Source organism: Emys orbicularis, chromosome 7, assembly GCF_028017835.1.
Source record: "Emys orbicularis isolate rEmyOrb1 chromosome 7, rEmyOrb1.hap1, whole genome shotgun sequence".
Lineage (NCBI taxonomy): Eukaryota > Metazoa > Chordata > Testudines > Emydidae > Emys > Emys orbicularis.
This window is the reverse complement of record NC_088689.1, coordinates 24,271,934-24,296,969: the sequence shown is the minus strand read 5'-3', so window position 1 is coordinate 24,296,969 and position 25,036 is coordinate 24,271,934. Positions and strand designations below refer to the sequence as shown.

Genomic DNA, 25,036 nt, shown 5'->3' with positions numbered 1-25,036 from the left:
ACACTACTATACTAAACTACATATAAGCTTTATCTAGAGACATACTTTACTGATGCATCAAGGTGCGATGGCCTAATTTGTATACACAACTGTGCTCCAGATATACAGAAAGCACACATGCTGGGATGATTTAGTTGATGTTGGTCCTGCTTTGAGCAGGGGATTGGTCTAGATGACCTCTTGAGGTCTCTTCCAACCCTAATATTCTATGATTCTATGCATGTACGGAGCATCACAAATTGAAATAATTACAACTATACATTAAAATATTTGATTGAGATACCACTCAAATAACATTTACACTGCAGCAGCTGTCAGATGCCAAAACATAGTTTGGGTCCAATTGTGCTAGGCACTGCACAAAGATAGTACATGAAAGTCCGTCTCCAAAGAACTTACTATCTAGACACCAAGACATAACAGGAGCATTAAAAAAAAAAAAAAAAAAAGTGATCCCAGTTGGAGAGGAAGTAAGAGGATAAATTAACAAAATAAAATGTTTTAGTACTGACTGGCTAAAAATTATACTAATCAGTAGCAGTAATCACAGCTTACTTACTACATGCCAGTTGTTATATGGCAGTTTTCAGTACTCATTACTAAGGCTGCGAGTCTGTCATGGAAGTCACGGATTCTTTAACTTTTCGGGACCTCTGGGACTTCTGCAGCAGTTGGTGTGTCTGGCCTTGGGGCCGCCCCAGCAGCTTGGGCCACCGCCCTCCACCTCCCCCCACAGTGGGGATCTTGGGTCACCATGCACCCCCCTCCCTCTCCCGCAGCATCAGCAGGGGTCCTGGGCCACGCACCGCCGCCCCCTACCCCAGAGCACCCAAGATTTAGTCAGGGTTATTTAGCACAAATCATGGACAACGAATTTTTGTTTACTGCCAGTGACCTGTTGATGACTTTTACTAAAAATACCCGTGACTAAAACGTAGCCTTACTCATTACAATATAGGTGAGATTTAAGACACTTAAGAGAAAGTGGTAGTTTTACAGATTTGACTGGCAGTTTTCCCCATGTGCAAGTGCAGTATGGGAGAAAGCATAAAGGCACTAGTGTAAAGAAAGTAGAAAACCAGGCAACGGAGACTCTAGCATCATTGGTGGAGTTAAGAGAGCAGTCAACCTTGGGTTAAGAAGGAGAGAGACTGCAGAGCTTAACTGTGTTCAGCTTTGAAGGGTAGAACAGGAAGTTTGTATTTGATGCAGCAGAAGAGGGGGAAAACAATGGAAGGACCTAGAAGGTAGTGACTTTGACAGCGATGATCTTGACAAAGTTCGCTCATTTTCAAGAAGTTGAAATTAAATACAAACCCTCCTAATACAAGGTTCAAGTTGAGATTTTAAACTCAAGGCTGAAAAAAATTAAAGTTATGGTCCCCGCAGTACATAAAAGTATTTTCTACTATGTAAAGGAGATTAACATGTTCCAAGTTACATGATAGGCTGTATTAAGTGGAAACTGCTTTTATCAACCAACATGAAGTGAAATAAGGCAAGAATTATGTGGCTTAATTTTAAAAAGTGTGCAAATTACCTGTGAAGCTTTCATTTATATCCATGTTTTGTTTCAAAGCACAATTCTTGACCACTCTAGGGGCCTGTCCAACCAGCTTCACTCTGGTGGTATGAGCTCTTCCTATCACTATTGTAGCTGGAGAATCTGCATGACCTGTACTAAAATGACCCTTTACTTTTCTTGCTGGAGTCTGTAGAAAGAAAAACAGAGTTGCTCAGTAAATGAGAATTTATTGTAATAACCAAAACAGCATAAGATCCACACACAAACCTGTACCAGTGTTACTAAAAGTTTTAAGTCTGTTTAGTTGAATTGGTGCAAACCTTAGACTGGTTTACATTTAAAAATTTATTTTAGTTAAATCAGTGTACATTTTGTTCACAGATCAGACCAAAGTCAGAACCAATGTGCATTTTTAAAAAATGGATTTTTAGTTTAAATTGTTTTTTTTTAATTAAATGAAATTCAGGTTTATTTTTCAAAATACAGTAAACCTAGAACCAGAGTTTGTTGATGTAGTAAACCAGCTCTTGATAGCAGTTGTCTCTTCTGCAGACAGAGACAGAAAGTTTTCTTCACTTCAGTTCAATGAATAGTTCATGCAAAACTAAGAAACCAATTGGGAGATGAAAAAAAGCAGGAAAACTTGTTTTCCTCTTCCAATCTATGAATAAAAACTTGGTGTGAGTGGATGATCTTGAAGCACACATTGACCAGAACCAATCAGTTCAATTCACTAACTATAGATAATAATTTATCGGTTAGTTTTAAATGCAAAACATGTTTTGACAAAACTCTTTTCTTATGTATTCCAGCACGTTAAAGGTAGTTATACTGAACTTCTAAAAACAATTTTAAAATACTGGTTTTGTGCATTTTTAATTGAATTTCCATCCAAATAGAGCTTGAAATATCACAAGTATTCTTGAAATACAGTGTAAAGCAGCAGTTCTCAACTCATAGCTCGCATGCGGCCCAATTAGCACACAGCTGCATGCTAAAGGCTGCAGGTGTGTCCGGGGTCCTGGGGTCCCAGCTGCCCAGGGGGGAGGAGTCTGGGCTGCCCCACCGCCTAGCACAAGGGGGTCAGCTCCCACCTGGCCCTGCAGTCCCCGAGGTCCAGGATAGCTGCTCGGCCCCAGGGGCCTGGGCAGCCCTGCAGCAGGGGACTGGGGCGAGCGGCTGGCCTGACCTGCGTGGCAGGGGTCCTGGGATCTGGGGCAGCCAGCTGGCCCCGTGGGAACCTGGGGACACCAGCCCGCCCTGCAGGCTCCGGGCCCGCCCCGCATGGCAGGGGTCCTGGGGTCGGGGCAGCTGCATGGGTGGGGGCAACTGGCCAGGGGTGGCAGCCCGCACGGCAGGGGTCCGGGATTCAGGGTCCCGGATTCCTCTGCCCTGCCAGGTTACACATTCTGGGCCATTTATGCAGCCCACAATGTGTAATATGTTGAGAACCACTGGTGTAAAGGCTACATCTAATTGCAAATCAACATGTTTTATTGGATACAAAGCAATGAAAAAAAAAATCAACTGTTCTTTAGGAAAGTAATTAATACAAATAAAGATTAAAATACATTATTGAAATAAATGTTTCCTGTTTGCTGATTTCAAACACTTTGATTTAAATCATTCCACCCTAGTCAGAGCAGTATAAAATGTGTATTTGGCCCATTCCCTATCACAAAGCTTTTTAAGATTAAAACAAATTTTTGAAAGGCTCTATTTTCATTTTTCTGCTATAATTATTCCTTATATTTCCCATCATGTGTTAAGTTTGGGAAATGGGGAGGAAGAGAAAAAACTTACTCTATCGATGTTTTGGCACCCAGAATGGGAGAACCATTTAATGGTGACCTCAAAGGTAAAATTTGGCTAGAAATATGTCAAAGAGCAATGCCTACATACTAAAGGTAATCAACTTCTAGCAAACTCTGCATACAACAATTTAAGAACTCAAAAAGTTCTGAATAAATCAACATTTTCTATTGCTTGTTATAATTAATTTCTTACTGAACACAAAAGTTAAGCTGCCTCCCTCTTTTCCCCTCCTGGCCCTGCAGGTGTGACAACCTTCCTTTCTGCTGACAGCCCAACAACCCAGATTTAGACAAAGGCTCCCAGTTTCTGTGGACACAAAAAGCCAAATTCTGGGAATCAAACTGTGTTTACAACATGCTACTGCAGAACACTAATACGGAACCACTCTATTTAACTGAAGGAAAATTTTCTAAATATTATGACAAAATTAAAATTTATTAGAAATTCACAGTTTCAATTGTACTAGTAAAAGTAAAATTGATTATCCATTCAACACACCGCAGTGGACTAATTAGCCCTTCCACATATACTCCCCTCAATGATAGCTGATGTCTGCTGGATGAATACAAACTAAGGTATTATATTAATACCAACTAAGGAAGAAGGACAAGAACGGAATACTGCTGTTGTCCTGTACCACTGTAAGCAGAAAATGAAGGGAAGTTTTATCTTGAAAGATAGGTAAACCAAACACTTTGTTTAAACTGAGGAAAGATCAAGTCCTTAAAATAAGGCAAAAAACAATATATTATAGTCTTTGTACAACTGAATGGGCAGAAAAACAGAAGCAATAGTGCTTTCTTTACTAAGGCACATTTAACAGAAATTGCTTTGTAATATGAACTAATTGTGACAAGAGCTGTATATCAGTCCAGAAACATTTGCGTTTCCAAAGGACTTTTAATAAACAAAGCATCTCGCCGTTCACTACAATTACACCGGAGAAGTAGCAAACACAGGACTAAATTCCAAAGAACTTTAGACAGGTTAGAGCAATGAACACCTAAGGTTTTATTGTACTAATAACTTTAAAGTCCTACATTTCCAGTTTGTCGATACAGGAAAATATAAAACTGGGTGTGTGAGAGAAGACGATCCACAAGACCTTTATCTTCAGAAATGGTCCACATTATAAAAGAGTTTGAGATCACTGATAACCTTGTCTCTTACATTAGTTCTGCTGAACAATACTATATCTCACTGTGGATATCAAAATATTTTAAAAGGTACACATCATAGAATATCAGGGTTGGAAGGACCTCAGGAGGTCATCTAGGCCAACCCCCTGCTCAAAGCAGGACCAATCCCCAACTAAATCCCCAAATGGCCCCCTCAAGGATTGAACTCACAACCCCGGGTTTAGCAGGCCAATGCTCAAACCACTTAGCTATCCCTCCCCACATTCTTTAGTTTCAATTAAATCCTGTACTTAATACACCTCTACCCCGATATAACACGGCCTGATATAACATGAATTCGGATATAACGCGGTAAAGCAGCGCTCCGGGGGGGCGGGGCTGCACACTCCGGCGGATCAAAGCAAGTTCGATATAACGAGGTTTCACCTATAACGCGGTAAGATTTTTTGGCTCCCGAGGACAGCGTTATATCGGGGTACAGGTGTATATCAATACAATGAAAAATGGTTCAAATTTGGCCCTGTCCTTTCACTAATCAAGAAGGAATATTTGGAATCTAGCATATTTAGAGTCATCAGGGAGATGTGTATCAGTGCTCGAAGGCTATTTAGCAGACAAGGAAGATTCTGAAACACACCTAGCTACTAACAATGTATTAAAAGCCGATGAGGCTACGCATTCAGAAAATAGTACGGTTTATTTTAAATAAAAATACCTTTGGTGATTTTGTTAACTTCTTGGCTGATTTTCCTTTGAGAACACATTTTTTAACAGCCTTTACTTGTGGTCTTGCAACACCCAACTTCACCACTTCTGCCCAAGATTTTGCAACTGGAATGCAAAAAAAAGAATTAGATTGAGAACAGTTCTCAAGTGTGCAAACAGCAGTCCAGAGTTATTTCCTCATAATTCCCATATTTAAAGTACATTTGCTATGGAACTTTGCTCAGGAGATTGGTAATTACAGGTGGAGGTGGCAGTAACACTTCTAGTTGAGATTGTATAACACTTTCCATTATAAGACCCTATTTTCCGTTGCTTATATTTTGCAAAACTTTAATCATTTGAATTTTTTTTTTTATGACACATCTGTAGACAACTGATTAATTCCCTGAGCACCATCCATCCTATACACAGAATGATGCAGGACACCTGCCTCATTTGTTGCAGAAGTTGAAAGTATGTAGTGACCCAAGCAGGGGGACTGCAGGAACAGAAAGGATGTTCTTGTGGTTAAAGACAACTGAATGTCACCTTAGTGAAATGGATTCTATTCTAAGGCTAACACAATGCAGGGGAGTAGTGAGTAGGGAGGTGATTTTACCTCTGATGATACAGATACTAGAATACTGCATACAGTTCCAATGTCCACATTTTACAAAGGATCTTGGAAAATTTGAGAGTATGCACAAAAAGCCACAAAAATTATTTGAGGACTGGAGAAAAAGCCTTACAATGAGAGACTCAAAGAGCTCAATATGTTTAGTTAATTAAAAAAAAGTTGAGAGATTACTTGATTATAGTGCATAAATACCTTTCACTACAAGAAAATACCAGATACTAAAGGGCTCTCATCCAGCAGAGAAATGTATAAGAGCCACCAGTGGCTAGAAGCTGAAGCCAGACAAATTTAAGGCACAAATTTTTACTAATGAGGGTTATTAACCATTGGAATGAACTAACAAAGTGGTGGTTTCTCCAACTCTTGAGGTCTTTGAATCAAATCTGGATGCCCTTCTGGAAGTTGTGCTTTAGTCAAACAAGTTATTGGGCTCAATACAGAGATAACTGGGTGAAATTTAATGGCCTGTTATATACAGGAGGGCAAGCTAGATAATCTAATGGTCCTTTCCAGCCTTAAACTCTTCAAAGCTATATTCAGTGCAAGGTTTGGATGTACAGAAAACAACACATAGCATCACATACTGAATGATGAGGATTAAATTCATCCTGTGCACTGAAAAAGGTAGGGGTTAGGGATGTAGATATCGGTTAAAAAAGTTAACCGGTTAAACAATTAAAATTATTTCGGTTAACTGTTAACTGAGGTAGCTGGGGGGGCCTGGCATGACCGGAGCTGGGCTCCCGCTGGCTGGTGTGGCATGGCCATGAGCCCGCTGGCATGGCCAGGGCTGGTGCCGCTCCGGCCCGGTCAGGGCTGGGGTCCCTCTCGCCGGTCCAACACGGGGCCACTAGTATTAATGATAAACTTTGGTTAACCGGTAAGCGTAATGCTTACTGGTTAACTGTTTACATCCCTAGTAGGGGTCATGTAGAAAATATAGTATGTGATTATGTAATTAAAGAATATCATAATGCATATGCATGAGTTAATGGCTTCTGTTCAGTTTTTAAAGAAGCACTAATAGTCTCCAAAATCAACTACTTAAACAAACCTAGCAAATTGGCTTTAGAAGCACCACTTCTTCTTTTAGAATGAATTGTTTCCACAGCATCACTCCTCCTCTTCTGTGGAGTTCTCTTCACAGAAAATCTTATACTACGCCTTATTAATTGTTTAGGTGTAGTTGGCACAGAAATCTGATGTTCCTGGTTAATATGAAAAGATTCAGGTGTCTTGACTCCAGTAAAATCTCCATCACTTTCCTTAACTTCTGTTGCAGCAGTACCCTGCTCCTTCGAAGTAGGAGATGGTGTGCTAATGTGAGAAATAGAGAAACGTCCTTTTGTGAATGGTGTATTTGATGGGGAGTTTGCAGTGAGCTTAGGTGACATTTTTTCAAGGGCAGGCGGCGAGGCAGCCGGGGACCTCCTGGCAGGCGGCGAGGCAGCCGGGGACCTCCTGGCAGGCGGCGAGGCAGCCGGGGACCTCCTGGCAGGCAAGTTTTTTTGTGATGATTTTTGTCTCTGCAAATGCTCGGAAAGATCCTGATAGGATTAAAAAAAAAGCTCTCTCACAAAGTAGAAATACAAATTCTAACCTAATTCTGAAAAGCACATGCTCAACATATCAAATTAACTGAAAGAAACTTTGTTTTACTCATGTAAAATAAAACTTGGAAATTAAAAAGATGTTTAACATTTTCATTTCAAAATAGCTGTAAAAAGGATAAGAAATGAGAACTGAAGTAAATCATTTATTACCTGAATGTAGGTTAAAATTTCAATTTTAAACAGTTGTGTTAGATATGTGTCAAACTTAATGTTTTACTAAATTTAATTCACAAGTTGGTGGAAGCAATGGATAAACATTTTCAGGCTACAATTTTGTTATTTTGTAGCTTCAGGCATTTTATTTCTTTAGTCAATTTTCAGTCCAAACTGCAATAGTTTCCCAATAAATGTCAATTCCAGTTAATATGTAATTTATAGTAAAAATACAATCTCAAATAAGACACTGATGAGCTGGGAGTTCAAAAATACTGAAGAGCTAGCTACACTGGAAATAGCTGTATTTAAATACCATCTAAAGCTGAAGGTACAGTATCTGTATTACCTCATGTATGCCTTTTCTGTAATTTTCAAACTTAAAATTTCTATTTTGTTTCCTTGGTAATGTTTAAATTTTCATCTTTAAAGTTTACCTTGATTACAAGACGTTTGAATCCCTGTCCCTTCTTCAGAACCGCACGAGGTGAATTTCCAAATGGTAAGCTTAACCTTGCTGGAATTGCACCTCTTCTAAGTGGTGAGTTGGGTGGTAGACTTTTATCAAAAAGTTCAGGACTGAGATGACCACCAAAGGACACTCTCTTTCTTTTCCCAAAAGGCTGATGTAACAACTCAAGCTCTCCACTTTTCCGCTTTTGAGGTAACCTCTTTGTCTCACCTTTTAAAAATTACAATTGAAAAATTTCTTCATATATATGAAGAGTCAAAAAACATTACAGCATATAAATTAGAAATTAATTTTTACTCATTTTAAAGTCTGAAGCACATTTCAAGCCACATTTAATGAGCACAAATTCTTATAACTTAGTTTTTGCACAATTAATTCAATAGATGTAGTTACATTCACATTTTCTCAAACAATTTCAATGTATTTATTATGGTTAGCCATAATTACATATACAATACTTAAGGATAGATGTGCGGCAAAAAAAAAAAAAAAAACCATTCACTTACATAAAACATGATAGTCTCTCCCAAATAAATTTAAAAATATAGCTCCTAACCATACAAAGTATTTACCTGACTTTTTGTCTTCAGTAGGTAGGCTAGAAATATTTATTTCTGATGCAACTTCATCATCTCTCAGAAGTACAACACTTTCAGAGCACCTTCTTTTTGATGACAACCTGTGAGGTCCCAGTACAATATTAGCATCTTCCACCTCTAATTTCTGTTGGTAGTTCTCTGTGGTCAGCTTTTCTTTAACATCACTACCTTTAATATCTACATTCTTGTAATGTTCTTGAGATGGATCTCTCTCCAATGTTTCTTCAGCCATCTTTCCAGAGCTCATTCGTCTTCCCCTTCGCGCTCCAGAGTGATGTTTACGGCTAGCAGAAGATTCATCTTTCGGTGTTAACCTTTTTGGAGTTAATAACTCTGATAATGGACTTTTATTTGAATTTTTTTTACTTTGTCTAACACTCCCTTTGGGGCTTTTGGAATTACTATACCCAGGAGAAAATGCAACAGTTTCAGAATCTCTCTCCTTAGTTACGCTAACTGAGGAAGTCTCATAATGAATTTCTTTTAGCACTTCTTCTGCATTTAAGGATTTTCTTGGTGTAAGCTGTTTACTGTTTCTCTTTTGCTTTGAATATTTATTACTTTTTCCCAAAATGCATGATTCATTCCCACCAACACTACTGCATACTACATCTTTCTTTTGAATTTCATTTGAAATTTCTGTTGCTTTAACTCCTAATGATGAATCTTGTCCAGTCCGTGGTTCACCTGAATTTGCAGAACTTATTTCATTGGTCTTCTTAGAACTATTTCCTTCAGTAGAAATCTGATTAAGTTCCACATTGTTTATTTCTTGTTCTTTAACTTTAGACTGTTCAATATCTTCACCAATTATTGTCTCTTTTTCCTTAGTTTGGGTCTCTTGACCAGATGGAAATACCAATAATGAAATTTGCTGGGCATTAGTCTCTGTAGAATAAATATAAAAGTAGAAAACAGAAGTTATTTTACATTTTGTTAAAGAAATATGTTGTAAAGAAAGGCCCTAACTAGCAAGTAAAAGAAAGGCTTGGAAATTAATGAGTTATATAAAGCCAGAAAAAATGAAGTAGGGAGGATGTCTGGTTAAAAGAATAACTAACGAAAAAAGGGTATGTTTCTAAAAAGAAGGCCTCTACAGATCGTTTTAAACAAAAGAGCCAACATGGACCTTCTACCCAACATACCAGTGTTATCTCAAAAATTAGGATCCATGATGCAAAGGAAAAACTGTTGGTCAGCAAGGAGGGGAAGAGATAGGGAGGAAAAACCTTGGGGGAAAAGGAGGTGGTAAATCTCATCTAGATTAAGATTGGAAATAAAAGCAAACTGTCTCAAATTGGTGTTTAGCTTGGGAATGACATGACTGTTTTTTTAAAGTGTATAAAAAAAGTAAACTCAGCTACTACCTGCCTGATAACGTTGGAGCGGACAAATATGAGTCTCAGCACCCCTGGATTTAGCCTGTTTGATCAAATGCTTATAAATGTTCTGTTACTCTTTGGATATAGTAAATTGTTTATTATTTAGGCTTTGTAGGCCTGTTTAGAGCAATAGTATAAATTCCATGTGGCCTTTGGATTTAATAAAGGACTCTATGGTTAAATTAGTGTTGTTCTAATATCCTGCATAAATAATAATAATTCCTACAGTGTCCATCAACATTATATCACCATCCTCTTTTTTTTAAAATATATCACCTGCTTGTCGTGGCATAGGTATCTCTTCGTTGCCATCTTTCTGTGTTTTCACATCAATCTCATTTTTCAACAATTCATAAAGTTTGCTAAAAGGAGACATCTCATTTTCTCTTCTGTTAGATTTAGCTGTTCTGTATGTTGATTTAGGTGTTGCATGTTGTTTGGCTGGTACAACTCTGGAAATATCTTCCTCAGTGCTTTGCTTGTCATTTTCACCAAAATTTTGGCCTTCACATTCTATGTTTTTATCTAGATAGTAATAAAGGGTAAAAAGAACCTTATACATATATATTTATTTTAAAACTGGAGGACTGTTATTAAATGGGTAGAAAAACAGATTTTCTCCTTGGACAAGATTTGCTCTTTTGAATAAAGAAGCAGCAACACCAATCAGGGTTACACTGGGATAAAATATCAGCACTAAAGTTTTGCCCACTAGTCAAGCTCTGTTCGCAATCCAATTTGAATTTTTCTTATACATTCATCAGTAGTTAAATTGTTTATGCCGATATTTAAATTGTATTTAGACTTTGAATTAGCCCCACATTGAGATACAGTAGCTCATACCTCAGAAATATTCTCTATCTGCAGAATCAATGACTGAATCACTATGGTTCACACAGGCCTCTTAGGGTTTTGTCTACATTAAACAGGTGAATGGATGGTAATTTCAAATCAGTTGGATGAACTTGATTGTTAAAACTCCAAATAAGTTTGTTTAAACTGATACAGAACTACCATGGTAAATTAACATCTGGCATCTACATTGATTCTGTGACGCATGATTGTGGCAATTGCCACTGAGGTCCTTCCCCTTGTCTCAGCATTGCTTGAGGCCAGCTTGGATGGCTGCTGACAAATGCTGGTATACCTTGACTTCCCTGTTGTGATTGGACAAGTTCCTCACCCCACAGAAAAATGATGGTGCAGGATCTCTCAAAGGACCATGCTGAAGCATTAACAGCTTTTCTATAAAATCTTTTTTTGGGGGGAAAAAGAACATTTTGCGATGAAAATAGCTCAAACTGAGCTCCATGCAGAATGTAGTATAGCATTATTAGTATGGGGCAGGCAGATTGTGGACAAGGTGACCCCTAGACTTTGGACTATGAAAACAGGTGTTGATATGAAGAGACGGGACGCTTTAGGAGAGACTGTTGCATTATGGGTCAGTAGTGGGAAGACCTTTTGTGGTGACAGTGTTACCATTATAGCAGGATGTGTCCACAATAGGTATTTAATCTATTGTGCTAACATCAGTTGAGTCTTACTCCTACTTGGTATGGGGATAACGTGCATTGATTGACCCTCTCTGAAAAAGCCATTGTAGCAAATCTGTGTGGATGAATGGGCACTTCCCACTGACCGAGTACATCAGTCTACTGGTCCTAGTGTAGATAAAGCCTCTATTTCTCCATCTACTGCAGATCTACTGCTGGTGAGAAAAGATAGCAATGCTAGCACAGATTTTGAAACACTGTATTCTGTAGACTTGCTCAGGGTTAAATACTAGGGTAGAAAGCCCACAGCACCTCTGTATTTCCACTATACTAGTGGAGGTGCACTTGTGGCGGAGAATTTAAGAAAAAGCCTAGATTACACATAGACGTATGGGCTAAAATGTGCAATTCTACTCCTAAAAGCCATCAATTTTTTTTTTTAATTTTCTCTTCCTATTAGCACTCAAGAGCAGATATAACATTTGCTGTGGAGAGTAATGATTCTTTTCTACCTCAGACATCAACTGAATTAGTAAAATGTTAATTGCAGTGGTTAATTTTGTCCTCAACTATACTTCTGTAATGGCACTGAAAGGCAGCATTTGGTCTGCAAAATCTAATTATCTATTAGATAACATTAAAATAAAAGTTCAACTGAGGTAACAGGTTGACTTGTAAAATGAATCTTTAGACATTTACCCACCTTCTTTTTGCAAGCATGCTAAGAATAAAATGTGACTATATAATATTGAAAAAAGCAAACTACATGAAACAACTACCAACCAGACGTATGAGGACTTTTAGATGTTGGGCTCTGTAATTCCACTTCTGCCACCTGCTGAACATGAAGAACCTGTAAATTTGTACAGTGTTATGATAAAGCAACATATTTTTATCACAAATACAGTTTTCTACTCTACATTTTCAGAAGATTACAGAATTTGGCCTCTCTTCATAACCAAGACAAATTTTAATTGAGCACCAGGCTTACAAAACAAATTTAAATCCACGCATTATATGAAATTGTACAGTATTGAAGTTGGTCACACAGGTTGCTACTTAAGTAAGACATCTGAGGCTCTTGAAGACAGTTTTATAGTTTGTCTTATTTTTGGAATAGTCATTAATTCCAAAAGACTCTGTAGCCTAAGCATGCATTACAGCTAAATTCTGATAACTGAACAAAACTGAGATGATATGCTTATTAGACTTCAGGGAAGCCTGCTCATCAATATAATAAGATGCCAGGATTGTCACCGTAAAGCCTAGAATGTCTGTTGAGCTAGCGTGAAGCATCGGAAACAACGACAAGCATGATTGAGAGTTTTTTGTTTAGAATATCAGGTTCAATCACCACTGGCATTTGTGGTCAGTTTAAGTTCTCAGCAATTTTGACTTTATGAATTACATCTGTGCGACAGCACAAGCTTTCAGGTACAGTGGGCATATACTTATCCCATGCTAAAGTCCTAGATCATTGTGATATCAGAGGTGACAATCACCACCCTTATTCCATAGCTAATTTGCATGCAACTATTTCATTAGGTGTATGCAGGACACTGCACAGATAATGGATTACTTGGCCCAACTACCACACCTGTGTGACAATATGGGCTTTCAGCTAGTAGTTTAAATATAAGAATTGCAGCCTACGTAAGTGTTTCAATGTTCACGACAATCGGTTGATTAACAATATCCCTACAAGTTATTCATTTCAACAAGTATTTTGATAATATGGGCAAGAGACTGTAAAAGAAAAGGTTAACAAAACCTGCTAGTCGTGAAGATAAAATTTAAAATTTTATGCTTTGATCAATCTTTAGAGAGACTTCAACATTATCTTAATGTAATGGGCATATGGAATAACAATCACAGATTATTTTCTAAAAGAGGCTGTTCACAATCTTGAGGACAAGCTTCCCAGTTTTGCTAACTTAATTCCTTTAGACCAGGGGTCGGCACGCGGCTCGCCAGGGTAAGCACCCTGGCGGGCCGGGCCAGTTTTATTTACCTGCTGACGCGGCAGGTTCGGCTGATCGCGGCCCCCACTGGCCGCTGTTCGCCGTCCCGGGCCAATGGGGGCGGCGAGAAGTGGCGCGGGCAAGCCATGTGCTGGCTTACCCTGGCGAGCCGCGTGCCGAATGTTGCCGACCCCTGCTTTAGACTGTCATTGGCCAGGAAGATAAAGGGACACGTCATTAACAACACTGCATTACTTATTTACTGCTATTCAGAATAAGATTATATTGAAAGCAGGAACACTAGAAATACTTTGGGACGTACAGCTATGATTTACTCCTGTAATTCTTAAAATGTAAAAATTAAGGTACAAGGATCTCAAATGTCTCAATACCCCTGTACCCTGTCCTCTCTTAAAACAGCCAAACTGTTTTTAAAAAATAATCCTTAGTTCTGATGCTAAATTTAGAGTATTATAGTTAAATATTTACACTGCTGAAAACTGACACAAGCCAATATGGATTAGTAAATAGTAAGAAAACAATATTTCTCAAGAGTTTCTTCACAGCTTCAATCACTGGATTAGTGTTTGATGCCAAGCTAATAGGGAGGGGAAGATAAATCACCAAACCAATACTAATATGACACGACAGATGACACCATGCATATGTTCAGCAAATGTAGTCAGTGGCCTTAAAATTACCTGTAGGGTTTCATTTTTTGGAGTTCTAGAAAGTCTCTTTCTTGGAGTTGATTGAGGAGGATATTCAAACCTGCAAAACATTTAACAGAAGAAAACAACCTCTTTGCTTATGTTATATTTATGATGGCTAACTGTAAAACGTATATAAACCCTTATATAAACCCTGTACTAATTGTCCCCTTCCAGCAATACCACCATTATTTAACTGTATGAGAGGGGTAGCTGTGTTAGTCTGGATCTGTAAACAGAGCTGTAACTGGTTATAAATTGCCCTGAGGCATAGTTGTGAAATTTTCTCCAAAAGTCTGTTGTAATAATTGAGCCTACAAATCTACCCTAATTGTGAGCTCAATTGTAAAAAGTATGTGAAAGTTCATAAGATATCACAATAGCCTGTAACAACAATTGTTCATGGGAAAAGGCATAAAAAGGAGACAGAAAGACTGAATTAATCCAAATAAAAAGGCCTACTGATTTAACTCAAGGACCGTGTTAAGATCAAACTTGGTAAACATGAGAAATGTGAACGAAAATTGGTACATCAGAAACTAGGCCTAATTGCTGGACAAAATAATGCAGGAAGAGCTACTGCACCCACCACTACCTTTTGGGGTCCTTAAAGAAAGAAATTTTGGGGAAAAAATTGGCTAGTGGAGCAAGCTTCATATCATGGTTGCCACCCCTGCCATCTCCTGGGACCCTAAGCCTTCATCATTCTGATCCTGAAAGATGTCCTGACCAGTCCAGGCCAGAGAGAGGGAACCAGATGATATCACCACCTCTATCAGCTCGTCAAATCCCAACCATCACCTGAGATGAAACACAATTGGACTTTAACAACAGCAGCAGCAGCTCTCAACTGACTTCTTTTTTCTCCTCAAAGGACAATTACACCTCTACCCCGATATAACACAAATTCGGATATAACGCGGTAAAGCAGAGCTCGGGGGGGGGGGGGGGGGTGTCTGCGCGCTCCAGCGGATCGAAGCAAGTTCAATATAATGCGATTTCACCTATAACGCGGTAAGATTTTTTGGCTCCCGAGGACATTATATCGGGGTAGAAGCGTATCACAATTTAAGTCTAAGAGATGTCAAACAAGGGGGATTTTCCTTCTAAAATTTCTCTCCAGCTAAAGGGAAGAATGCATGTTTTTAAAATTAAAGCCTTACTTAGTAGTCTACATTTCAAAGTGTTTCAACTGTTTTTCCTTCATTTCTTTATCTTAATAAAGGTTAAAACGATTTTTAATGGTGTGTTTGCTATGGTACTAAGCAGGCTGTGGTCTCTATATGCTAAACTCCAAACCTTGTTTAACACTGTTTAATGTTGGACAGTGATTGCGTTACATCAACACCTTTGACCCTTTAGCCCAGATATTCCATCTGAATTAATACAACACATCTAACCTTAGGAGAAAGTCCCACCAGGATATCAAGACAATACTGTCATGAATAGCTTATTGGTAAATAGTTTAAAGGACATAATGCTTTAACAGCCCAGCTTTCTGATCATACTATGCAAAAACTCTTTAAGGAAATATGAAGCATGAAATTAGATTTAAATTTATTTTAGGGAGTAAGAAGAAAATGTGTCAACCTCAGATTAAAGGGGGAAAAGATACCCTCTTTGTCTCTGAGCCCACAATGAGATGTGGGTAGGTGGACCCCTATATCCTTAGGGAGCACCACTGAAATCAATGGAGCTCCGTGAAGATGTAAGAGTATGCTTTTGCAAATTTCACTACAAAATCAGTGCCATAGTTCCTTGCCTCCTTCATTGCTACTGACCTGAAAGAACGATCAACAATAGTGAACACATCTCCATGCTTCAGATGTGCAGGTTGCTGAAAACTGTTACCATTCAATTGCGTTGGATTTACAGTACTTAAATTAATCAAGATTGCCTACAAATGAAACAAAAAATAGCTAGTTCAGTAACCTGAAGAAATGCAATGATGGAATATAATACAATTAAAAACAAAACTTACCTCCTTGTTCTCATTGACTTCAATTTTACAATGTTCTTTTGAGACTTGAGGCAGCTGTATGCGGATATCACACTCCGTTTTCCTTTGGTTGAAAAGCACAACTTTAGTTTTAAGCAAGTAATTAAGAGAACAGAAAAACTATTATAGAGAATTTGCTTCTGAGCACGTGATCATTTAATATCTGCAAAAATGTTATGATGCTGTTTGAAAATGCAATATAAAAATATTTAAAGTCAGCACAAGCACTAAGAAAACCTAAAGCAAATTTTAAACTAAATATACACTATTAAAATTTACAGCTTCTTAAACTAAGAACTAGCTGGATATATGTCCACCAGCTGTACGTACATAGACAATTTTGAAAAATCTTTCACTTCTGCACAAGCACTGTTGCAGCTCCACTATTGCTAGCAACAGTGGAAAGTTTCCCAAAAAATCAAAGACAAAATAATTACCAGTAAGTTACAGAAGATTTCTCCCTCCCACAAATGTTGCTTTTCAATCAAATATTTACTCTAACTTGACAGCTTTAGTGAATGATATTCTGTTATGTATTTATCCACACGTATACCTACATTTATCCACACGTATACCTACAAAGTATGCTTTTCAGACTACAGGATTCACACCATTAGTACTTAATTCCCGGATGCAATACAAGAGAAAAGAAAGCAACATGCTGGCTAAACTGCTTAGGTACTTTTAGGATATTGTGTTTGGTTTTCGTGCTAATGTCTAAAGCAGTCAAAGAACCAGTCCTGAAATTTAAAAAGGACAGAAAAAAATAGAGGAAGCAGAGACAGAAACATGAAATCTAAGGATTGCAAGTAAAAAATGCATTTATCTATTCTGGCTCATATCATAATTGTTTACTAAATTCCAGTTGCAGGGCCAAATTTGAAGTCAGAGGCAAACTGAAGGCAAACTTAGGCCTACAAAATCTTTCTTGCTGCTAATATGTGCAAGAGAAAGAACACAACTTAACTTTCAGAGCCCAGATTGAGTTTGGAGTCCTGACAGATTTACCTATGTATATCTGGTAGAAACTATATATTAGGAAACTTTAAAATTGCAGGCCCTCATCTTAGAATTGGATCAGTGCAGACACATGAACAGCCCCACTGAAACCAATGGGGTCCATGTGAACAGAGGAGTCCTATAGTGGATTTGACTGCAGGACTGGGGTCTTATATAAGGCTCTCAGATATGTTACTTAGGGTATGTTTACACTGCAATAAAAGCTCTCACTGCCCAGCAGCAGCTGGTCCGAGTCAGCCGACTCAGCCTCTTGGGGCTATAAAATTGCACTGTAGACAATCAGGCCCATGGGGGCGGGGGCAGAGGCAGGGGGGTGGGGGGGAAGAGAGAGAGCGGGTTTCAGAGTCCAGGATCCAGCTAGCTGTACCCTGTCTACTATAAGAATTTCCTCTTCCAGTATAAAATAAAGTGTTGTATTCAAAACTCAAATTTTAATATTTGTTTGGTGCTCTATTATTCAAATACACAAACCTATGTTTGTTTCACTTTTTCTTTGAGTAACATTCAAAAAATTCATATATAAAACAATTTATCAACTTTTAAGAAAATTTGTGTTATTAGTTCTAAGGACAGCTCAACTTCGGTTCACGCTTAGTAACAAACATCACACATCAGCATGCTGACTTCTCAACCTGCCTGAGCAGCTTGCCAGATATTCAGTAGAATACCATTTCCACACAAGAGAGAAATCCAAGTAAAATGCCACTCAAAGTATATTTTACAGATTTTCAAAATATGATCATACATGTTCTCAAAGCTTCTTGAGCTTGGCTTCTTTTTGGCGATGCTTGCATCTGCCCATGGGTTCTGGTTAGACTCCAAGGGCTTGATTCTTTTTTTGACTGGCAGTAAAAGAAATATCCCTAAAGCCACTTGGAGCACCAAAATCAGACTGCCGATCTCAGCAAATTGCACAAATCTACAATTTTCCCTCTCCTTTCTTAAATGAGGAATGAAATAGTTAATGCTGACATTAAATTTTTATCACTGAGTATGTAACATACTTAACAGAGATGATGCAGTACACACCTCTCAGAGGTATTTCATGCTCTCTGCAGACTCCTGCAGATATCTCTTCATCAGTTTCACTCTGTTGACACTTTTTACATTTTCTTTTGAAACCATAACAACTATAAAGTTACTCTTCGTGTCTGTTTATTTTTTAAATGAAACCATAGATTCTGAAGAGCAAGACAGGAGTTCAAGAGATGGGTCAGTACACTGTACCACCATGTACTGACTCAGTCTGTATCCCCAATGGCAGCAAAAGATCTTTTCTGACTTTTACCTCTAGTCCCAACTCGGCCTTGGTTCTTTCCTTTAGTGACCTCCTCCCTCTTATTAGGCTTCTGTCCCCTGCTGGCCAAGCATGAGTCCAGTTGGGACTTTTCTTCCCCACAAGCTCCCTGCTTCCTCTAGATTCACCTTTACTACAGAGTGAAGCTGAGAAAAGCTGCTATGTTGTGCAGTCAGAGAGTGGAAGTTCAACTGTTTATCCTGGGAACTAGCTTGAGCTTTTTTTCCTCCATTAAACATTCCCTCACTACTTGCAAATATTCAAACATTTATTTGTATTAAACAGCAAAGCTTATAAAATAAAGAAAAATATAACACTAAGAAGAACAAAATGTTAACATGTTCTCTTGATGTACATAAATACATTTCTAACATTACCAATTCTTACCTTCCAAATAAACAAGAACTTGCAGTGAGTGGAAAATGGATTCCATCAGTCCCATTCCTTTTAATAACAACAATTTTCCCAAAGAGCGGCATCTTTGAAACTGGAAGTCTTACCTGTAAAGGAATGGCAAATTTACTATCCCAAATTAAGCTCTACATATTTATGAACATAGGTACCTTGGTTATATAAATTATGTTCAAAAGGCAAATTCTCTACAATTTACATGCAGAAGGATCCCCAAGTTTTTTCACTCACAAGGATTCGTGGGAACTGTTAAATGATACCTAATAACAGGAGGTGAAAGTCGGCATATGTTCATAGAAAGGCACACGCGCAGAATTCATGGGCCACGCAGAATTATGCTTCCCCCAACAGAAAACACATTCTGATGGAAAGGTGCTGCAGATACTCCTTTCACTCACAAGGGACCACTGTGGTGCCAGAACAGAAAGCAGCCACTCCCAGGCGGGAGCAACCCCAGTTGCGAATAGGGAAGAGAAAGAGGGTGCCTTCCTCACAGCGCCCTGCCCATGGGGCCAGGCAGGAGGCAGGTGTTATTGTGGGAACCGATAGCATGGGACACCTGGGGTTGCTGGGGGGTCACAGACTGGGGCTCAGAAGGGCTAGAGGAGGGGACAGACTGGGGCAGGAGCTGAATGGGAGTGGGGGTGCAGGGCCACATGGAGGTGCAGGGCTACATGGGGACCAGGAGAGGAGGGATGCAGGGATACATGGAGATGGGGGGATAAGAGGGTGGCTAAGTGGGGGTGCAAAGACACATGGAGATGGAGCAGTACAGGGACACATGTGCCTGACTGAGACAGGCTGGATGTCCGATAGGGTCTGCCTGGGGGAAGCTCCCTAACAATCTCCCCCCCCTCCCCCCCCCAAAAAATCCTGTTCCTTACTTCTCCCACCCAAACCCAACAATCCTCCAAGTTCACACCCAGGCTCTTTCCCAGCAAATACTGTGTTGTTTCTACAAAACATGCAGATTTTTAAAATATTGTGCGCATATATATATATATTTTTGGGTGCAGAATTCCCCCAGGAGTAACTGTATCAGGTTGATGTAAATAATTACTTTTCTATGTTTACATATGTTTGGTATCTAAGTGTCACAACGTTTCCATAACTGAATGCTTTAAAAAGGGGGCAATATAAACTATATTTATATAAATGAATGTGACTTGAAAGTTTTTTCAGGTACAAAATCTGCCCCCAACTATTCTTAATGTTTTTATGATTATTAGCTTTCCTATGTGCCAAAATGTTTTTCCCTCTCTAATGCTGTGTGAGTCTCATTCAAACAGGGGGAAATGACTATAGAAAAAAGGAAATCATTTGAATGGACACATATGACAAAACATTGAAAAGAAAATGCAGAAAAGAAAAAAGCAAATACAAACAGAAAAATACAATTCTTTTCTTCCATTTCTTTCAGTTATATAAATGTAAGATGTTATAATAGGGAACAAATTTTCAAATAAATACATGACTTTTTAAATTGACTGTGCCTGTGTAAAGTTGTGTATATTACAAAAACAGCCCTGCCAAATCTCAATCATTTGGAAAAGAATGACTGCCTAATTTGAGATTAGCTGTAATACAATTTCGAGCATTAAAATTTGCAGGACATTGAGGTTAAAATTTGCAGGTAAACATACAATTAAGGGATAACTTGAAAATCATATTTTCTATTTACTGAGTTTACTTTTACTATACTGTTCCCCTATATATAGCAGTTTCTCTATTGCTGAAAAGATGGGAGCAGAAACCCTCTTTATAACAGTTTTTTTTTAAATTTCACATTATTGTGGCATAAATGCATTAATTTAAAAAATTCAAGCATCTCTAGCATACCTATGTTACAAAAAACACCTTACATTATTTAAACTGAAATAAGTGTATAAGACCATTTACTTTTCACCCTTTTTTTTGTATTTCCCTCCTCACAAGGACAACAGAACAGGTAGTTTCAGTTGGTTTTGATCCATTTCAATTTTAGATTCATGCAGCAGCACAAAACTGCAGTATTAGAATTGAAAACAAGGAATGGACTCGGTTAAAAGTACTCATCTTTCCTATTTTTTGTAAACATGAATTCCTATTGATCTCATTTTATCTAAGATTGTTTTTAAAATTTCCAAATATTGTGCCAAATTTGAGTGGCCCTTTAACAGAATCTTCATTTTTGTGCTGTATGAATTTAAATGAGACTTCTTAAACACTTACCCTAATTGTCCCCCAACTTGAGGATTCAGGCCAAATGCAAGCATAAAATAAAACGCCACACCATCTGTACAGGTTTCTAAACTAATTAATCATTTGCAAAGAAATACTCTCAGAGGATTTTAGGGGACAGCCTGATGCGCCTATGTACAGTAGTTAAAAACAAAAACAAGACAGCGGGAGGAGGGATTATATGTCAACCACACCGAGACATTTATAGAACCAGTTGGAGGACAACCTCTAGAGAAAATGACAAATCAGCATGGGCTCTGCTTGAAATGAGACTGTCAATGTGAAGATGAGGAGACTTTGACAGTTACAATAGTAATCATTACCTGAGCCACCTACCAAAAAGCTACAATACACACATGCCCCGAGCTATTTAAGCAGTTGGACCCTCTCCCGTGAAAACGCCACAACCCATCCATGCCGCTCACCGCCGAGAACCTGCCCCCCTTCCCCAAATCAACACAGCCCAGCGTCGCCCCCCCTTCCCCAAATCAACACAGCCCAGCGTCGCCCCCCTCCCCCAAATCAACACAGCCCAGCGTCGCCCCCCTCCCCCCAAATCAACATAGCCCAACCTCGCCCCCCCCTTTCCCCTCAGGACTCCCTCCACCATTCCCAGCCACAACCCAGAAACAAGTGATTCGTTCCGCTTCCTCACACACCGGCTCCCGGGCCCCCCCCGTAAACAGACGCGGGGTGGAGATGCCCCCCCGCAACCACCTACCACGGCGAGCACCTCACTTACAGCATCCCTTTAAACTTGGGGTGCGAAAGAGAAGGGTTCCTACCTGTCCGACTGTCCCTCACGGTCCGTTCATCCAGATCTCGCCAGCAGGGCCACATTCAGCCCCCAGCCCGGTCCCTTCACCGCGATGCCTGAGCGTCTCCGCGCGCGCGCGCGCGTAGACTCTCAGCTCCAGGGACCTTGTCACTCACCGCCCCCGGCACTGCTGCCGGTCGGACCCGGTACCGAGGCCGCTTCACTCCGCCCTACGTATCTCTTCACCAGTCACCACATAAAACAAACCCCAGTAGCCCCCACAATACTTGCCTGCTTCCTTCACTCACCTGCTGACAGAAATCACCCTTCTGGAGCTGCAGCGAGTCCGGCCGCCGGAACAGACATCTTTCCAGGACTATTTTATTTCCCTCCCTCCTGGGCGAGTGAGGAGGAAGGATACAGGGACTATCGATGAAAACTCCAATTCGAAAAGGCGCGCGAAACGGTCTGAGTGGTAGAAGCAAAATCACGTGATCGCTAAGCGGGCCCAATGGGAAGCGCTGGGGCTGTTTAATTTTCAAACTGGCGGTAGACAAGAGGGGACCGACTGTAGGAAACAGACGTAGAAGGGCGGCATCGCGCGCGCCATCGCCGCCTCGCCTCTGACCCTTTCAAACGCTGCCCGGGAAGTGCTCTCGTACGTCTGCATCTTTTCCTGAAAATCTGAAAGCTGCTCCCGCCAGACCTTCACCAGAGGGAGCCTGCAACTGTCCCGCACGCGCCCCGGAGCCCTCCGCCCCTCACATCGCCGTTAACTTCCCGCACCCCAGACCGCGTCTCTGCCGCGCTGCATTGTTTTATCCCCCGTCTCTTCACCGTCCCTCCCCAGTAGCCCGCTCCCTGCAGCCTGTTCTGCCTTAGCCTTCTCCCATCTCCCCCCAAGTCTCCCAGTTAACATCCTTGCCAGGGCCCTCCTGCTCCTGGACCTCGCGCGCCCTGCTGACTTTCGCTGCTTTTCGTTTGACTGATCGCGAAGGACTTTGGGAGTAGCTCCTGCTGCTGGCCACCATGGGAGACCCCCAGTGTGTGTGCCCATCATCCCTTTCCTAAGGCTGAGAGACCTTCGCACCAGGGCCTGGGTTGTCTCTGACCTGGTGAAGTGGAGCATGGACACTCCACTGGTTTTCCCCTCACTGGTGCTGGAAACGACTGGCCCTTACTCTGCCCTAGGTAACCACCTGTTCTGCCAGGGTGACAAAGCCTGGCCTAGTCTGTTTGACTCAGCCCTGAGAAAGTGGGGTGTAACCAATGCTATTATAGCACTGACATTTTGCTGCTAAAAGAGACCTGCTTGGGACAAACCAGGAAATTAATGGGGGTCCATGCAGGGGCATATATGCAAATCAGACTGGGGCCCATATTTTTGTTAATGGTTTATATAGTTTGGCAAGTTTACATACGAAGCTTTTTTTAAAATATAAAATTGTTTCTGTTCATGAATGTGTATGACTGATTTTTGTGCATGTTCTGTATGATTTTTAAGTGTAGGTTTTATCTTGCATGTTTTTGGTTTAATGTGTGTTATTTAAGATATGTGTGACAAGTGACCTCTATGCCTGTATTAGTGTTTTTAAACCCAGAGAGCTAAAACTCAGAACAGTAAATGTTGAATAAATTTCAGAAGACTTGGCCATTCTGTCAAAACATGTAGTAAAGCCAGTCAGCTGAATGAGAGGAAAATTTAGTATTATATTTTTAAAACCTATACCCACTTCTGTTAGAGTGGGAGGCCCCATTTTGGAAATATACCAAGGACAATATGGTGGTCTTGAGAGCTCCACACAGCTGAAATATTATTTTTACAGTGGCAAGCTTCTTAATCCTAGCCCTTCCCAAAGTATTCTTTAAATGATGTATATTTTGTTTTTAAGAAAATGGCTTTCAAGTGGTTTGTGATGCTAAATCCAGAAGTTCAGCTAAGACTATATTTTTAACTTTTATATTTAACTATTATATTTAGTTCATCTTTTAACTTCCATTTGTACCATTGTTCAGAGAGATAAAATGTGGATCTCTAGCCTTCCCCATCAGCCATATCAATTTCACTCTCCTTCAGAGGTTTATCAACGTGACACAATGTAGTACGTATGAACTCCATATTGAGGAAACTGTCCATGGGATGCACATGTGTTGTGCTGAGTAGAGCTCATCTGGGGTCCGTGTGTTGTGTAAGGGGATGGAGATGGCAGGTCACGAATGATCTAGGGGAGGGAGGAGAACAGGAGAATCCACTACTACCCCAAAAAGTATCTGTGTTATCCAGTTGGCTGGAGTAGGCTCTGCAGTTCTGCTCAGCATGAAGATTTCTCACCTCCTGCTCCTCCATTCCTCTAACTCTGGAGGAATTCTGATGGGTTCTGAGGGTCGAATTTTCAAAAGGGTTGGTTCCTTTGGATTTGTTGGTGTCCGTGAGGGGCTCAATTAGCAAAGTACAAACAGGCAAAGCTATCTATATGCCATTTAAAGGGAAATGATCATCTTTCAAAAATTTAGTTGAAAATAGTTTCAGGTGCAAAGGCAGCCCTTGAATCGGGTTGTAGCCCACGAAAGCTTATGCTCTAATAAATTTGTTAGTCTCTAAGGTGCCACAAGTACTCCTGTTATTCCTACCAATATTTGTGACTCATTTTTCTGTTTTTTTTTTTTAATGGACCCACATACTCGAAAAGGGAAACTGAAGGCCCAATCCTGCATAGGCGCCGACTCCGTGGGTGCTCTAGGGCTCAAGCACACATGGAAAAAAACGGGGGGCCTCAAGCTCCCACAGTAGTTCTGTGGCCCCGGGGCTGGCCACCGATCAGCTGTTCAGCGGGCCCCTGGGGCTGATCGGGCTGTTCGGCTGGCATTGCTGTTTGGTAGTGACTGCCAAACCCCCCAAATCTTCTCATGCCACAGGCAGGGAGTGGGGCAGGTCATGTGTGCTCAGTTCCAAGGAATGGTGGTGCTTTCCCTCAGCGCTCTGGATCCAACTCTGTTCTACCCATAACAAGCCCTAGCATTTCCAATAAGGCCATGCTGCAGACAGTGATACTGTGCTAGCTTCATCCTGACACGTGTCAGAGACATATGAATGGTCCTCAGTGCACCTTTGTACCTATTCTGAG

At 40.1% G+C, this 25,036-nt stretch overlaps 1 protein-coding gene across 1 annotated transcript in view; it reads right to left on the bottom strand.

Moving 5' to 3' along the window:
- The window catches only part of MKI67 (marker of proliferation Ki-67), a 39,026-nt gene extending 14,768 nt beyond the window's left edge, over positions 1-24,258 (bottom strand). The window contains exons 1-13 of the mRNA XM_065407613.1: positions 24,244-24,258; positions 22,220-22,540; positions 18,911-19,023; positions 16,189-16,270; positions 15,989-16,104; positions 14,199-14,268; positions 12,320-12,389; positions 10,317-10,565; positions 8,632-9,546; positions 8,025-8,269; positions 6,876-7,368; positions 5,195-5,310; positions 1,541-1,712 (exon numbers count right to left, since the gene is read on the bottom strand). Of these exons, the coding sequence (XP_065263685.1) occupies positions 1,541-1,712; positions 5,195-5,310; positions 6,876-7,368; positions 8,025-8,269; positions 8,632-9,546; positions 10,317-10,565; positions 12,320-12,389; positions 14,199-14,268; positions 15,989-16,104; positions 16,189-16,270; positions 18,911-19,023; positions 22,220-22,540; positions 24,244-24,258 (2,977 nt within the window). The remainder of the gene's footprint in view (positions 1-1,540; positions 1,713-5,194; positions 5,311-6,875; positions 7,369-8,024; positions 8,270-8,631; positions 9,547-10,316; positions 10,566-12,319; positions 12,390-14,198; positions 14,269-15,988; positions 16,105-16,188; positions 16,271-18,910; positions 19,024-22,219; positions 22,541-24,243) is intronic.
- Positions 24,259-25,036: the final 778 nt, after the last annotated feature.